Source organism: Aspergillus puulaauensis, chromosome 3 (assembly GCF_016861865.1).
Source record: "Aspergillus puulaauensis MK2 DNA, chromosome 3, nearly complete sequence".
Lineage (NCBI taxonomy): Eukaryota > Fungi > Ascomycota > Eurotiomycetes > Eurotiales > Aspergillaceae > Aspergillus > Aspergillus puulaauensis.
The window spans coordinates 2,178,095-2,193,552 of record NC_054859.1 but is presented as its reverse complement, the minus strand read 5'-3'; the positions used below and the strand labels follow the sequence as shown (position 1 = coordinate 2,193,552).

Below are 15,458 nucleotides of genomic sequence, written 5' to 3'. Positions count from 1 at the left end.
CAAGTGCTTTGCAGGGCTGTTTCAACTTCTCACCACACTCGCTTTCCTGCTTCCAACCTCCCTGTCCCGGGATTATCTCATCTGGAAAAATAAATACTCTGTGTCTCGGTCTTCGAGATCTGCCTCTGAATCTCCGTACTATACCGCTCGCCCATTTCTCTATGTACCTATCTGCGCCCAAGCTATCCTCGTTCGACCTCGCTCGCTCCGCTAGCTGCTACCCCCCCATTTCATCCCCGGATCTGACTGCCCCATCATCGTTCGCCCTGGCTGGTCCCCTGGCTTCTGCAACCGCAGCATCCGTGCCACCTTCCCTGCTATCAGCGTCGTCCTTCAACGACGTGATTTGGGTAGCGGTCCGTCGTCCGTCCTGAAGAAGGGCGGACGGTAAATTCGACGCTGCTTTGTCCTTTTTTTGGGCTTTTTAGCTAGGAGGAATTTGGGGTCTACAGTAGTCGTGCGCTCGGAGGAAGTTAGTGTTAGTCATTTGTGCCTGAAAGGTACGTCCCCTTACGCCGCCCGCCTAGCTTCCTGGGTGCTGATCGAGGTTAGACTTATTAGATACGGTATCGCGACTCGTGCCAGTCGATGCTTTTCCAAACCCATGGGTAAGCAGGTGTGATTGGTCTTTGGTTAATGATTGCGCTTTTCGAAGGCGCATCAGTGAGAGTGCGATAGATTTATTTTTTGCGCGTTCGGGATAGACCTTGGAAACGAATTTGAGACATTGTGGGAAAGAAACGCGGACATGTCGCCAACAACAACCCAAGACGATCTTTCGGTGGGCGACGTGTTCAGCCCCCAGGCTGACATACCCCACTCGAGAGTGGAAGATGACTTCAACACTACCGCGACCCAACCGACCGGCTTTCGGATGAGTTCTCGCAGCCCGGATCGCAAACCCGGGCCGGCAATCAACGAGCCCAGCCCGTTCCCTGCGCCGAAGTTGGATGCGAACCCGCTGACCGCGAAAAGCAACCGACGCAAGAAAAAGAAGAACCAGGCCCAAGTTCAAGCAGCCCAGGCGCTTTCTACCGTCCATGGATTCACTCCTCGAGGTTCTGGCGACGAAGACTCGGATTTTTCGACTACAAGCTCTTGTGCGCCTAGCTCCCAGCAGCGAGCCCCAGTTGGAAGCAATGGTACTAGCCCTATGCTGCAGCCAGCCTCTGGAGGCGGTGTCAGTGCCCTTCGACTTCAGCTTGACTCGATGAACCTGTCAGGAAACGCCCCTCGCCGTAAAGTTGATGGTCTATGCTCGGCAACGCCTAGCAACGCTAGTGTCTATTCCGACAGCGACGAGACTGAAATTTTGACCTGTTACGAAGTGCCTTTGGACCAGGACTACGTCAGTGCTGATGCTGTCGCTGAGGAAAAGAAGCAGGAAGATCTATCTGAGAATGTTCTACAGACCCAGGACGTTCGTAATCAGCTTTGCCGCAAAATGACGACGGACGACTTTGAGCCTCTGCTCTGCCTAGGAAAGGGTTCCTTTGGGACCGTGTTGCTCGTTCGCCATGCTCTCACAGGGAAGCTCTACGCACAGAAGCAGTTCAAGAAGGCCTCGATTACCGTCCACAAGAAGCTCGTTGAACAAACCAAGACCGAACGCACTATCCTGGAAAGTGTGAACCGACACCCCTTCGTTGTCAAGCTTTTCTACGCTTTTCAGGACCACGAAAGGCTCTACCTCGTCCTCGAGTACGCCCAAGGAGGAGAGCTCTTCACGCACCTGGCAATGGAACGCATGTTCGACGAAGATGCAGCAGCTTTCTACATGGCGGAGATGGTCCTCGCCTTGGAACACCTTCACCAGAACGTCGGCGTGATCTACCGCGACCTGAAGCCGGAGAACTGCCTCCTAGACCATGAAGGCCACCTCCTTCTGACCGACTTCGGCCTCAGCAAAATCGCCCTCGACGACGATGACCGCTGCAACTCCTCCCTCGGCACAATTGAATACATGGCACCCGAAGTAGTCCAGGGCAAATCGTACGGCAAAGCCTGCGACTGGTGGTCACTCGGCGCATTGGGATACGACCTACTTACCGGCTCCCCTCCCTTCAAGGCAAACAACCACGCCAAACTCCAGGAGAAGATCATCAAGCAGAAACTCGCCCTACCCTACTACCTAGGCCCAGACGCAAAGGACCTCCTCACCCGCCTTCTCCGCAAGGAACCATCCAAGCGCCTAGGTTACCACATGCCCAAGGACCTCCAGACGATCAAATCCCACCGGTTCTTCCGCAAGATCGACTGGCGCGCCCTCGAACGCCGCGTCCTAACCCCGCCAATCGTCCCGGTTGTCACAGACCCGGCCCTCGCAGAGAACTTCTCGGCCGACTTCACCGCTCTCCCACTGAGCCCCGTTGAAGGCCCTAGTTTCTTCAGCGAGTACTACACCAATCAGCACCACCGTAACGGTAGTAGCAGCGGGCAACGGCGCTCGGGCATGGCCATGGGTGCGTCAGCAGGCCACGAGGACAGCAACCCCTTCGGCGGATTCAGCTTTGTTGCGCCGAGTAGCCTGCTTGATCACGCAGCTGGGGGTGGTAACAACCCTCTGACTGCGGGCTATTGACTACAGGGCCTCAAATATAATAAGCTGCTCCTGCTGTCAGGGCTATCGATCACGGCATACCTCGTCTTTGGTTGCGGGTTTTGGGTGCGGTTTTTGGCTCTTTGTCTATGTCCGTTCTTCAAGTTTATGAGTAAGCTAGGTAGACAGGGAAGCAGACAAGACGGATTGGATAAAGCTAATTGTCTCGCATCGAATACAAATCTACTTACTTCTCGTCCTTCTTCCCATGAATTGCCTGTAGACACTATTCTTATTCTCGCATACATACATGATATTGAACCAGTCCGAGTGAGCTGCATTCTTTCTGTCCGCCAGAGCAAGTCAATTTTAAATTATCCAGATGTATCCAGTCTCCGCTAGGCGAGCTAGATGCGACGAAGAAAATAAAAAAAAGCAAAGAACAGAAAAGAAAAAAAAAAAACGTAAAGCAAAAGGGATATACAACATAATCGCAGGTATTGGAAGTATGAATGCCATAAGAATGCTATGCCCCGCCCATCCTCTATTGAATAATAATAGAATAAATGAAAATAAATGAGTAACGATCATCGAACAGCAAGCACCGCCCACTCTCGCCTTCAGCTCCACCTTCGTCTTCACTCTGGCCCTGGTCTGGCACTCTGCCTGATATTCTGAGTTCATATTTCGTACCCGGTTGCCGTTTCTTAGAGTAAAGATCCCTAAAGTTCCCCAAATTGTCGTAACTGGTGTCATGTATGCGCACATTCCTGGTCCTCCTAGCCTCGAGCCTGGATCCAATAGGTATGATTATGCCACGTTACCCGCCTGGAACTGAGATATAGTGGTGAATCATAATTCACCCTCTTCACTCCCACCACCTTCATCTTCCGGCTCTGGTTCCGGAGGCGGCGGTGGAGGCCGTTGGCGACTCTCTGAGGGTGGGGGAGGCAGATGCTCGTTCTTCGCGGTAGAAGAATATGAGGATCTTCGTTTCCAACTGGGGTCCTCATCTTCTTGCTCCCGATGCCGGCCATCTGGCACGCGTTTGGAGGAGTGTTTTGGGGGTGTGGCAGAGTTTTTCTGGACAATTTCATCAATGCGTTGCTGGATGGGGTCGACGTTTTGGGTTTCGCTGTTTTGGCGGGGCGGAAGAGCTGTGTGTGGTGTGCGTGGTAGTGGATGTGGGTGACGATGATGTTGTTGGGCGTTATGGCCGTTTGGTGGGCGGTCATGGGAGAAGGATGATGATGAGGAGGGAGGTGGCGCTGTTCCTTCAAATGATCCCGCGGTGGAGCGAGGGTGCTCTGCCTCTGAATTTACCCGTGGACGTTTTGGTGAGTGTCTCCCGTTCTGAGATGGCTCGCCTGGTTTCGGAGACGCAGTATCTTGCGGTGTGTGATTATAATGGAAACCATCTTCTGGCTCTCGCGAGCGCTTTCTTGACGGCGGGTCTGGCGCCTCGAGCGAGCCGCCGGGACGCGGAATTCTAGACTTTTCGCTGCCTTCGCCGAACGAGGATGAGATACTCGGGTAGTACTGGCTGTGCTTGTTGTGTTGTGCATTGCTTTCGTACAGGTCTGCCATCCTGCTGCACGCACGACGAATATCCACTAAATCAACATCGATCTGCTCCCACCACGGTCGACCAAGTTCATCATCCTCAAAAGCGATATCACAGTGATTTATTGCAGCATAGAAGGCGGCAGCGGCGATAACACGAGCAGGGAACTGAAGACAGAGAACCGTGTACATTGAGTCGTTGAGGAAGGCCCATGACGAATTGCGGACATGCTTGTTATCGTTGACGCCAAAATAGCAGATGAACTCATACAGTATCCTATACGGCTGCTCGAGCTGCAAATCAAAGCATAGGGCTTCAAGCAGGATGTCCTCATGGTGTAGAATGGTATCGCGCCATTTCCAAAATTCCTTGTTCTGCTCATCCACGACGAGATTGGGGTTCTTTTGTGCGACACGACAGCAAGCCACCACCAGCTCCTTCATCCTCCGGACATTTTCCTCTACCTTTGTAGCTAAGAACAAGGATGTCGCCGCGATCGGGTAAGCATGAATTCCCGGTCGATCCGGCCTCTCAGACATGACATAGCGCATGAAGAAGCGATGCAGGTAGACCGCGGCTGTCGCGAGCGTGGGCTGGGGAAGCTTCAACATGATCCCGACTTGAGTAATGAAGTTGACCCCTTTGCTCCGGTGCAAGAGCTCTGTGTCCATACTCATTCCCTCGCGCTGCGACGGGGAGCGGGAAAGCTCTTCCTCCGTAAAGAGCCATTGTGCTTGAACCGCGAGGAGGACCGGATTTGAGGGCGCTGGGGGAAGACGCTTGACGGGAGGTTGGGAAGCCATCGAGGATTATCGTACGAGAGTCGTTATTGTTGTCAATGTTCAAACCCCGAGGTTAGAGGCGCGGATTCGGAATAGTATGGGACGGAATTGATCAAGGCTGAGGGTGCGTGAATCAAACGCAGTACCGGCAAAATTCCGTTGGGTCTGAATCCCCTTCAAAAGGTGGGAATCAACTGAGCAAACACTAATGTCCAAAGGATCGGCCACAGTCAGTGTTCATCGCATCGTGAATCGGGACAATCGCGGCAAGTGCCCTGTGTTCCGCGAGATGAGGGTTCGACGTGAGGGCGGATTTGCAGACGCGGGTTAAGCAGGTACCCAAGGATCGCGGTGTATAGAGAGAAGCGATGTCGGTTCCCTGATCTTGCGTTTCCGGTCTCTGGTTTCCAATTTCGCCTTCTCTGTTGGTGTTGTGTGGGCTCTGAACTTCTCCGATGTGTTGAAGATCTGAACGGCAATGGCTGCTCATCGACCCGGAGCTCGGGTTTCTCCGGCCCCGGCTCCTTATATTTATACAACTTGAAGCTACACTAACACTACAAAAAGAGAGGAATGATTCTGATGCTGCCATTCGAATAGAATGTACTGTGTAAATTATCAAGAGGATTAAGGTGGTATCGTTGTGAAATTCCTCTGTTCCAAACGCCAATCATTTGCCAATGCGTAGATGGAGACAACGCCGTCATACAAATTCCCTTGAACCGCTAGAACGAATGACAAACAAAAAGCCAGAAAACAAATAGATACGAAGCATATGCCAGATCATTCCTCCTCACTGACTTCGCTTTCATCATCACTGGGAACATACTGCTGCGATGGGATCTGCGCCTGGGACTGTTGGCTTCGGGCTTCTTCCTCAAACGCAGCCTCCATCTCTGCAGCCAACAGGTCATCTTCATCTTCCGCCTCCTCTTGACCCCTGTTGTTATCGCCCTCGACTTGGATATCTGGAATGGGCTCCGACCTTTGGGCTGCTGGAACTGGCGAAGGCAATCGCAGATCCTCGATGTCCTCGTAACCGTCTTCTTCATGTTCATCGTTCGCCGGTGTGTTATTTGACGAGAAATGAGCGGGATTAACTTTGAATGGGCGAGCAGGAGGTGGAGATCCCATATCAATAATGAGATCGCCGTCAATGATGATATTGGACGCAGGTGATGCGACGGTTTTCTGTGACGAGACTGCAGCTGTCCCTGTCTCTGAAGGCGAGGATTTGGATGATTCGAAGACAATCTCATCCGCTTCATGTTCCTCTCCCCCTTTATTTCTATTATTATCCTCCTCTTTTTCGGCCACTCTAGCAGGTGATTTCGCGCGCGCTTTTACAGGAGCCGGTTTACTCGCCCGCGGAGTATCCGCTGCCGGCTTCTTCTGGCGGAGGGGGTTCGTCTGGGCCTTAGGGCGAGGCCGTGGGCTTGGGGCAAGTTTGTCCGCCGGTATCTGCGGAGTCGGCACCTTGCTCGTGCTGGTATATGGTTCCGGCGTCGCATCTCCTGAGCCCGACTTGGCGTCGTCTAAATGATCCGTTTCCTTGGGGAGGAAGTGGCGGTAATCGTAGGGATTGTCGTCGTCGGCCGGCCCATCGTCATTTCCGCTCGCCTGATCCGACCCGCGATCATCTCCAGAGGTATGCTCATCCTCTTGTAAGGTCCTGAGTTGGGGGTACTGTTGAATGACTTGCTTCTGTGTTTTGGCCGGGGCTGAGCGAAGATTGAAGTTGAGCTGGGTAGCAATAGGCTCCAGCACAAAGGCCTTCTTTGTCGCGTCAAATACAAGCGCAAGTTTATGGCGCCCTGATTCTGAGACGCTCTGTGCTGGATCCACGCTGCCTTGGTAGGTGTAGGTCAAGGCATTCTGCTCCGCGTTCGGAGCTTTATCGGTAATCTTCAGGTTGAAGTGGTCCCGAGAGTGTGGGGATTTGGTGATAACAGACCGCTGCTGAGAAGTCGCCGCCTTGGTCTTGTAATTATATTGGACGTTTATTAACTGTGAGTGAGATTTGTCGATTTTTCCTGCCAGTCGGTCACCCAGGATGATGGGATATTCGGCTTGCTTGGTGGGATCGATCATCCCGCCAGTTGAGAGGGTGGAGGCCGCCATCGGGACTGGATGTCAACACTTCGGACAACAAGGTATGGACAAAAATATAGAAATTATATAGAAGAGAAATGATATATAGTATAGTAAAATAAATACCGACCCCTTTATAGGCTGCGAGTGAAGATTCGCATTACTGGTAAGACGGAGAGGGAGATGTGGTGGAACAGTACAACAAGGGAGAAAGTCACACAAGAGGCGGATTGGACGAGTTGAATGAAGAGTGAAGGACAGAAACAAAGACAGCCAAAATATTCAACATGACATAAATAGACAGGATAAACAAGAAAGGGTTGGGAAGGAGCTGAGTTTGAGACTTGTGAGAGATAACTTGCAGATGACGGTGACGGTCCCGGCGTCAATCGAAGAGAGCCGTTTCATTGTCGGACGATGCCGTAATGTTACCAAAATTACCGTACGGGGGAATTGCCAAATAAGGCTAGCCTTAGTTTATTCTCTCAGTTATGCACATTACTATTGAGTAGATATTATTAATATTTACACAGTTACAGAGGCATCCATGGGAAATGCCTGCCCTCACGCCAGCTCCAAGTATCAGTAAACCTGCTTGTGCGAACTCTCAAGCGGTCAATGTACTGTGGCAGGGTTTATATGGGCTGACCACAGCCTCGTTGGCGCTGAGCCTCCAAGCCCACCTGCAGTCATCTCCTGGCCCGAATCCCGTGGATCTGCCGTACCGTTGAAACTTTGGTCGCCTAGATCAGCCCATGGATTCGTCATCTTTAAAATGAGCCTGGGGCCTGTTAATACCGGGAGCTGAAGTCGAGCACTAAAGACTGTCGGGGGTATGGACAGCACGTGGAGACAACAGTTTTTGCCGGTAAGGAAGTGTTTGGAATACAGAATCCAGTTTGAATCAAGACAATTCCTCCGAATGGTTGTCTATGCGGCAGCTGGGGATGTTGCCTGCAAGGTTCCTTTCGAGGACCCTGTAGGACTCGTTGGATTTGCCCCAGTGAGCTGCTCAAGACGTCCAGCTAATGCACGATGCTTTCGCATTACCTCTTCCCATTCATAGGCCAATTCCTCAGTTTCCTCATCCTCATCGTCGCCCAGTTCGGTTAATATCATGCTGAAATCACCTCCTAGGCGGCCTAGACTAGCAGCACAGTAGAGCACCTGAGTCAGGAGACTTTCGCGGGCAGTCTTATCTTGAATGTTTGGGAGATACGTGCGCAGAGTATCCGTTAATAGTTGAACTAGATGGGTCGGGAAGGTTGCAAGAGGAGGCGGAAGGTTTTGGAACGCATCAGGTTTGCGATCCGTCACGGAGGACTGCGCCGTCTTTGTTCGCGCATCGATTCCTCGTAAGCCGGAAATAGTCGTATCAGTCTCCGACTGGTCGGGCGAAAATATGTTCTTATATAAAGAAACAATAGCGAAGCTTTGCTCGCGGAATATTTCAATGTACCGTTTCAAATACTTTTCTGTCTGGTGACCTTCGGCCCATGAACCACTTCCAGCTTTCTGCTCTGAGCTTCGCGTCCTGCGCTGTGATTCCTGATCTGCGAGTTCCCGGAGGGGATCTAGTGCCTCCAGCGTAGAGACAAGATTCGCTAGACGACAGATAAGGAATAAAGCACCAAGCGAACCCCCTCCATTACTAGCTCCGCCAGCACCGTAATTTGCATCAAGTTCAGGAGCTACTCTTCGTAGCCAACCAACAGTCCGCATGGCTGCCGCAAGTCGAAGATTCTGCGCACGGAGAGCCGTAATAAGATTCGAGGTCATATCTTTCATCGCATCCTCAGCCTGTAAGGCCACGTCCTTCACCAAGGGAGAATCGGGGTACAACGTCTGCAGTCTCTTAATGTGAGCGTATAGATCTAGTGCCGCTGAATATGTCGTAGAGAATGAAGTTCCTGTGTATCCCGAGTTGGCAGCGGCCGAGGACACTGCTGTTGCGAGCAATGTGGGCAATTCTAATATATCTGAGATGCGGTCCACGTTCCGTGAGAGTCGCATGACCTTCTTCCGCTGTTCGAGAGTGGCATTACCTGCTGCTCGGCTGTATTTAGAGGAAAACCGCACCGCCTCCTCGTCGAGTTTTGGAATGCCATCGCGCAACTCCTGTGCCTGACGGGTTAAGTTGGGGATGGATGAATGGAGGTTGGATAAGCTGTCCGCGGAAGTGATGAAGGTTTTGTGAGACCGGTTGGATAGCGCTTGAAGAGAAAGAAGAGTCGAATGTGCTGATTGCGTGAGTGACTGCGGTTCTGTCGTCTGCAGGGCCTGTAGGGGGAGTGTAGGCAGTCGACCGAGATACTGAATCGTGGTCGGATCCTGAGACAGATTCGTCTCGGTTGGCGGTATATGGGGGGCGAGCAGATCGTACAGGTGGTCGGCCATGTTTTCTGTCTCTGATAGGATCCAAATAAGCCACTTTATTTGGTTTAACAGAAGAGATGGTCAATTATGATGGGATATGACAAAAGGACGCTCGTTGATTGATGGTGATAGAGCAGTACGGTGGCCGAAGCGGCAACAACCGCAGCCTCCGGGGAAGCAATCGAGGCCCAAGATTCGCCATCCTCCCCTCCCAATTCTTCATTTCCTGGTATCCCCCGTCAACTCTTTCTTTTCCTCTCCAGGAATCTCCATTATCTTGAGGCGTTTGGTACAAACTATTTGAGGGATAGGGTCACATATTATCATTGTATTGCATTCTTTTCTGACCTACCACCACCCCGCCTTTTTCACCATGGGCAAACCGCGGGTAAGCTTCCCGACATATACATACAAATATCCATAATTCTCACCTCTCATAGATGATCATTTTGATCCGCCATGCCCAGTCGGAAGGAAACAAGAACCGCGAGATCCACCAAACAATCCCCGATCACAGGGTAAAACTCACGCCCGAGGGACACCGTCAGGCACAAGAGGCAGGAACTAGACTACGTTCACTCCTACGACCAGACGATAAAATCCATTTCTTCACTTCTCCATACCGTCGCACCCGTGAGACCACCGAAGGCATCCTCCAGTCCCTTACGACTGATACGCCGTCTCCGTCACCTTTCCCGAGGCATACCATCACGGTATATGAGGAGCCTCGCCTGCGCGAGCAAGATTTTGGTAACTTCCAGCCATGCTCGGCGGAAATGGAACGCATGTGGCTGGAAAGAGCGGACTATGGGCATTTTTTCTATCGAATTCCGAACGGTGAATCTGCTGCGGATGCGTACGATCGGGTAAGTGGGTTCAATGAGTCGATGTGGCGGCTATTCGGGGAGCAGGACTTTGCAAGTGTTTGCGTCCTTGTTACACATGGACTCATGACTAGGGTTTTCCTTATGAAATGGTACCACTGGAGCGTCGAGTACTTTGAGGATCTCCGAAACATCAACCACTGCGAGTTCGTAATCATGAAGCTCAACGAGGACAGTGGCAAGTACGCTTTACAAAACCAACTTCGCACATGGTCAGAATTGAAAAGGGAGAAAGAGTTGGAGCATCATCGAGAGCGCGCCGCAAAGGGTCTTGGGCCAGCAAACCCAACACTATCAGAAGCACTAGTTCCAATACGGCGCAAATGGGGTGGATGCCCCGATGGATGCAGTCACGGCGTTTACAGAAAAGGCTCCCAGCGGTCATCTCGAGCACACGGCGATCAACGCAAAGAACAAGAGAGCCAACACAACCACAGCTCAACCCAGGACACCAGCCAGGAAACCACCAATACCGTGAATGAAGGACGAACAATAACAGCACCGGAACCTGCCATCGGCGACCGCTTGGGCGACGAAATGCCGTTAAAACCCCTTCCTTCAAAACCGCATTACCACCCCTCCCTCTCTCCCAAACCCATTAAAAGCCCATTATTCCCTAAACGTCCCAACTTCACCCACCGCGACAGCGGCGAAGACCACCTCCTCCACGCACCACACCTAAACTACAACCTCATCCACCTCGTCGGCCGCGACGGCGGCGGAACCCTCAGCGGCGCTAACAGCGTCGCGGCCTCAGAAGACGAGCACGACAATCATCATCACCACCACCGGCACCACATCCATGATTCCGAAAACAAGCAGCAGCAGCAGCAGCCTGAACTCCCTCGCGCCGGCCTCAAGCGGCATAATCCGCGTGCATCCCATGACCTCGACAATGACGGCGACGACGAAGGGAGCGGGCGACAGACGCCCAAACTCCGACGAACAAGGTCCTCGCATCATCGGCATACGCAAAATCAACCGCAGCCGCAAATCCAACCCCACCCCCAGGATGCATCAACACCTAAGAAATCCACCCACACTATCCCAGACACCGACGAGACCGACAGCTCACCAGAGCATACAAAACAGCAACAGTCCAGCGAACAAACTTCAATCCAAGACCAGGACAAGTCGGAAAAGGAAACCGAGAACGACCGCAAAACAGAACGCAGGAATGAAACCGAACTCGAACCCGAAACGAGCATCGAGGAAGCGCGAAAAGAAGACCAAAGTATTCAAGGGAGCATTTATTGATTTGATTACTATAGTTACCTACTATACCTACCATGACTAGACGATACGATGTATAGGATACCCTGCTATTCAATATTCTTACTCTTCTTTGCGAGGTAAACTTGATAAATGGATATGGTAGATGTAGATGATACCAAACACTGGGGACGAAGATCTAGAGACATAACTTGTAAGTCGTTTTGATAGTAGGCTGGACAGCCTTGGACCTACGTGGACACCGAGACATAAAATAAATGGGTGTAATATTATTTATTATACGTTCTTCAAGAAATTTGAGAGTGGAATCCGCGGGGTCTGAGGATTTCAGATTCCCCATCATCTTAATTCGGTCAAGGTTGTAGTTAACTTACATCCCAATTCGGCACGGAATTGGGAACAAGATGAAAAAGAAAAAAAAAAAAAAAAGACAACATGGTGAATGAAATCACTGTCGAGAAGAGAAATACAGAAACAGGGGAATATTGCAGAGCAGCCGGGAATAGGGGAGTATCACTTTTTTTGTGGTTGTCGGAAGATAAACCAATATGACAAAACGTGCATCAAGGGTCGTCGAGAAGAAAAAAATACGAAACGAATTGAAAAGAGTACCACCAAGAAAGGTCTCCGTCTCCGATCTGCCCAAATCCCAGAAGAAATTGAACGTGGAAGGTTTGGAGCATATGCAGCGTTAAAGCGTAATCACGATCGGTTGAGAGTAGAAAGAAAGGGGATATCAGCCAACCGAAAGACGATACGGCAATGCAAAGCGCAAAAATGAGAGGAAAAGCAACGCCGGGCAAATGGGGAATGGAGTTTATAATAGGGAAGTGAATCGATCTATGAGTAACATCTGCCAGTGAAATGCCCAAATCCAGAGATAGGAAGAAAGAAAAAATTGGAACGAAAATAAGAAGCGCAGATCAAGATCGGAAAGTAAACAGGGGCATTAGCAGAGAACAAGGGATGAATGAAAATCATGATTATCGTGACTTCTCAACTCCAAGACCAAGAGAAGCCCCTGGGGGATCTCGGTACTTTTTTTTTGGCTTGACGAGATCTTTCAAAAAACGAAAAAAAGTATCAAATGGGATATAAGCGGAAAAAGGTGTCAGATCGTAAATGCATGCATGGGCTTAGAACAGAAGGTATGGTTGATAGTCGTTCTAAAGCGCTGCTTGACACTTTTTTCTGATTTTCGATTTTTCGTTCGGGCGGACCAAGAGACAGATAACCAGGGTACTTTTTCAACATGTAACCGAAACCGAAGAGGCCGGAATGTCATCGCAAATGGAACTAAAAAGGGTAATGCGGTATCATCGAACGGTATCAGAAAAAAAAAAGAAGTCGAAAGGAGGGCAGATTCTAAATAGAACATGAGAAAAAAAAAAGCGGACAACAGCAAATTGACGTATGCAGCGTAACGTTGGTCAAGCGGCGATCAAGCCGCGAGGATGGGTTGCATCGAGCCGACTAGATTGGCGCACATGTAGTGTTCCATGCTCTTAGCGCAATATGGGCAACCACACGATGAGCCATGGCCGGTTGCCCAACCACCGTGCGGGTAGGGGAACCCGTAAGACGGAGTGTGGTGGTAGGATGGCGGCTGTGATCGCGGCGGTGGTAGATACTGTTGCTGAGGCATCCAGGTGCTCGAGTATGGTGGTGGAGGGTTCGAGTACGCCCACGGGCCCACGGAGTAGTAGTCCGGAGTGGTCGGGCCGCTGTGAGGGGCAGAAGGCGGCGAATACTCTGAAGCTGCTGGGTTGAGCCAAGAGTTTTCGTACTGTGTGCTCCGCTGGTACTGCGGAGGAATTGGACCTTCAGGAGAGAGAAGAGGCTTCGAAACCCGGTTGCTTCGAGAGATGTTGGTGTTAATCGGAGCGAGGGTGTGTCGAGGCTCTTGAGTTTTGAGGGAAGACTTGGTACACCACTTCTCCCAGTGAGAGCGCCACGACTTGAACCCATCCTGTTTGTCATAGATGCGATCGTGGATCTTCCATTCGAAGGCAAAGAGCCATTCGAGCTCCATGGAGTTCAACTCACTCACAGGAATATTGCTAACTTCGGCCCAGGATTTGTTCTGGAAAGTGTTATCATCCAAGAACTTGCTTCCCAGAAGCAAAGCGACCGTAAGCATGCGGTAAACCTGGCCACTGCCGGCGGTGTAAACCTTGGCGGAAGAAAGCATACGCATCCGACAAGAGAGGTAGTAAAGACCCAAGAGGATGGTAGCGCTTGGGAGACGAGTCGACGACAGAATTTGAAGAACGTATTTCCGGAACTGCGGGGGCACAGATGATCCTGGGTAGACGCTTCGCGCGAAGTCAATATCAGATAGGTTGATTCTGGTGATGTACAACTCATACATTCCCTGGGCCATCTCAGCCACGAAGTCGGCCATCTGTTCCATCTCATAGTCTAGGTAAGCGGCAACGCCTCCGGTAGCCTTCTCTTCTTTTCGGGGCTGCTCGGGTTGGGCGATCGGCTCTTTTCGGCGATACTGCGGAGGAACGGCACGGTCCATCGGGGGCAACTGGACGTTGTTGCGGATTGGGGGCAGTACATTGGCAGCGTGCATGGGACCGAACATGGGTTGACTTAACGCGGTCATGTCTCTCCCTGTACGCATCGAAGGCATTGGCTGTTGGTGGTTCATCGGGGGCTTGCCGTAGCAAGATGACTGCTGGGAGTATTGTTCGATGAATTCACAGCCGTTCTGGGAGTAACGGGGCGGGAAGGCGGCCGAGTGACCAAGGACGTAGAACGGGGGCTCGTTCTCCATCCTGCCGGCACCGGTGATATGAGGGGGGGTAAGGGGAAAGGCCGGAAGGCCAGTGTTGTAGAAAGATGGCATAGCGAAGAGAAGAGGAGAGGAAACCAGTCCAGGGACGGGGCGGTAGACGGTTTGTGAATGCTAAACCGCAGAAAAGGACAGCCAAAGTCAGCAAGCCGATTCCAAAGTTGTCTTCACAATGTTCGAGAAGTAAAAAAATCAAGATACGAACCGTCTACACGTCCGCCACACCCTGATCTGGGGGAGGAAGAGCGTTGCTCAACGAGCCGCGGCTCAGTATTATGTGCAGTAGATGTCTCTTAATTGAAAAACATCAGGCGACAAATCAACAACACAATTTGGAAACACAAGCGGAAAGGAAACACAAAGAGAGCGAAATGAGCGGTCGCAACTGGCGTTTTCCGGGGTTGTTCCTTCTCTGTGGCGAGTCTGGTCTCTGAGGCGTGCCGGTATAGTTACGGGAGGCGAAAGGCGGACACGGGCGAACTTTTTTTTTAAAGTACCAGAAGCGAGGTCTTAATTGCCAGAGCAATTGCAAGGAGGACAGAGAGGATCGTGGACGCGGGTTTTGGGGTGAGAGGGCGAGTAAACGTTGGATTCCTTCACGGGAAAAACAAGATTGTCTCGCGTCAAATTGCCGGCCGGTAGTCCACAGTAACAACGACACTTAGTGAAAAGCTCGTTGCAAGACAAAGTCGAGGGGAGCAAGAGCAAAGCGAACAAACAGGGCGAAAGGTAGGAGGAGAGAGGGTTTCACAAGAGAGAAAAGGATAGAGAGAAGAGGGGGATGGAGGAGGGAGACACGGAGAGAGAGAGAAAGGAAAGAGAAGAGAAGGAGAGCGTCAAGATCACCGGGAGCGCAGAGACCAGCGGTGGTGTTGTGGAGGCTGACCAGCGGAACTGGTGTGGTCACGGCGGTAAAGCTGGTAAACTGCGTGGTATTGGTAATTTTGGTAAAACTCAAGTGTCATCCGCAGCTAGCAAATTTTATTTTTATCGCCGGCCACCGGAAAGAAAAGGGAACGGATTACGAAACTGTTTCTACTCTGGAGCATGCACTGAATGCCTGCGGTAACGATACTGTAATCTAATACGGGCTGGTCCTCAGGAGGCAGCAAGTCCCGAAATTCATCATCAATTTCAAGTTAATTAATCAAGCGAAGCCCTCGTTACCAGATCGTGGGATCATGGC

The 15,458-nt window shown here is 51.3% G+C and overlaps 6 protein-coding genes across 6 annotated transcripts; 2 read left to right on the top strand and 4 right to left on the bottom strand.

Annotated features, from left to right (window-relative positions):
- Nucleotides 1–748: 748 nt before the first annotated feature.
- Nucleotides 749–2,581, top strand: PSK1 (AGC family serine/threonine-protein kinase; the record flags this gene model as incomplete). Its single annotated transcript, XM_041702016.1, has 1 exon — nucleotides 749–2,581. The coding sequence occupies one exon, from the start codon at nucleotides 749–751 to the stop codon at nucleotides 2,579–2,581; it is 1,833 nt and encodes a 610-aa protein (XP_041554844.1).
- An 810-nt stretch (nucleotides 2,582–3,391) lies between these two features.
- Nucleotides 3,392–4,906, bottom strand: APUU_30874S (putative cyclin; the record flags this gene model as incomplete). The annotated part of the gene is made up of 1 exon (XM_041702015.1): nucleotides 3,392–4,906. One exon carries the CDS (start codon nucleotides 4,904–4,906, stop codon nucleotides 3,392–3,394), a length of 1,515 nt encoding a protein of 504 aa, XP_041554843.1.
- A 762-nt stretch (nucleotides 4,907–5,668) lies between these two features.
- APUU_30873S (uncharacterized protein) lies at nucleotides 5,669–7,006 on the bottom strand (the record flags this gene model as incomplete). The annotated part of the gene is made up of 1 exon (XM_041702014.1): nucleotides 5,669–7,006. One exon carries the CDS (start codon nucleotides 7,004–7,006, stop codon nucleotides 5,669–5,671), a length of 1,338 nt encoding a protein of 445 aa, XP_041554842.1.
- A 900-nt stretch (nucleotides 7,007–7,906) lies between these two features.
- APUU_30872S (Dor1-like family protein) lies at nucleotides 7,907–9,373 on the bottom strand (the record flags this gene model as incomplete). The annotated part of the gene is made up of 1 exon (XM_041702013.1): nucleotides 7,907–9,373. The coding sequence occupies one exon, from the start codon at nucleotides 9,371–9,373 to the stop codon at nucleotides 7,907–7,909; it is 1,467 nt and encodes a 488-aa protein (XP_041554841.1).
- Nucleotides 9,374–9,725: 352 nt separating this feature from the next.
- On the top strand, nucleotides 9,726–11,493 carry APUU_30871A (acid phosphatase DET1; the record flags this gene model as incomplete). The annotated part of the gene is made up of 2 exons (XM_041702012.1): nucleotides 9,726–9,740; nucleotides 9,793–11,493. The coding sequence occupies 2 exons, from the start codon at nucleotides 9,726–9,728 to the stop codon at nucleotides 11,491–11,493; spliced, it is 1,716 nt and encodes a 571-aa protein (XP_041554840.1).
- A 1,417-nt stretch (nucleotides 11,494–12,910) lies between these two features.
- APUU_30870S (putative cyclin-like protein (Clg1)) lies at nucleotides 12,911–14,326 on the bottom strand (the record flags this gene model as incomplete). Its single annotated transcript, XM_041702011.1, has 2 exons — nucleotides 12,911–13,784; nucleotides 13,839–14,326. 2 exons carry the CDS (start codon nucleotides 14,324–14,326, stop codon nucleotides 12,911–12,913), a joined length of 1,362 nt encoding a protein of 453 aa, XP_041554839.1.
- Nucleotides 14,327–15,458: the final 1,132 nt, after the last annotated feature.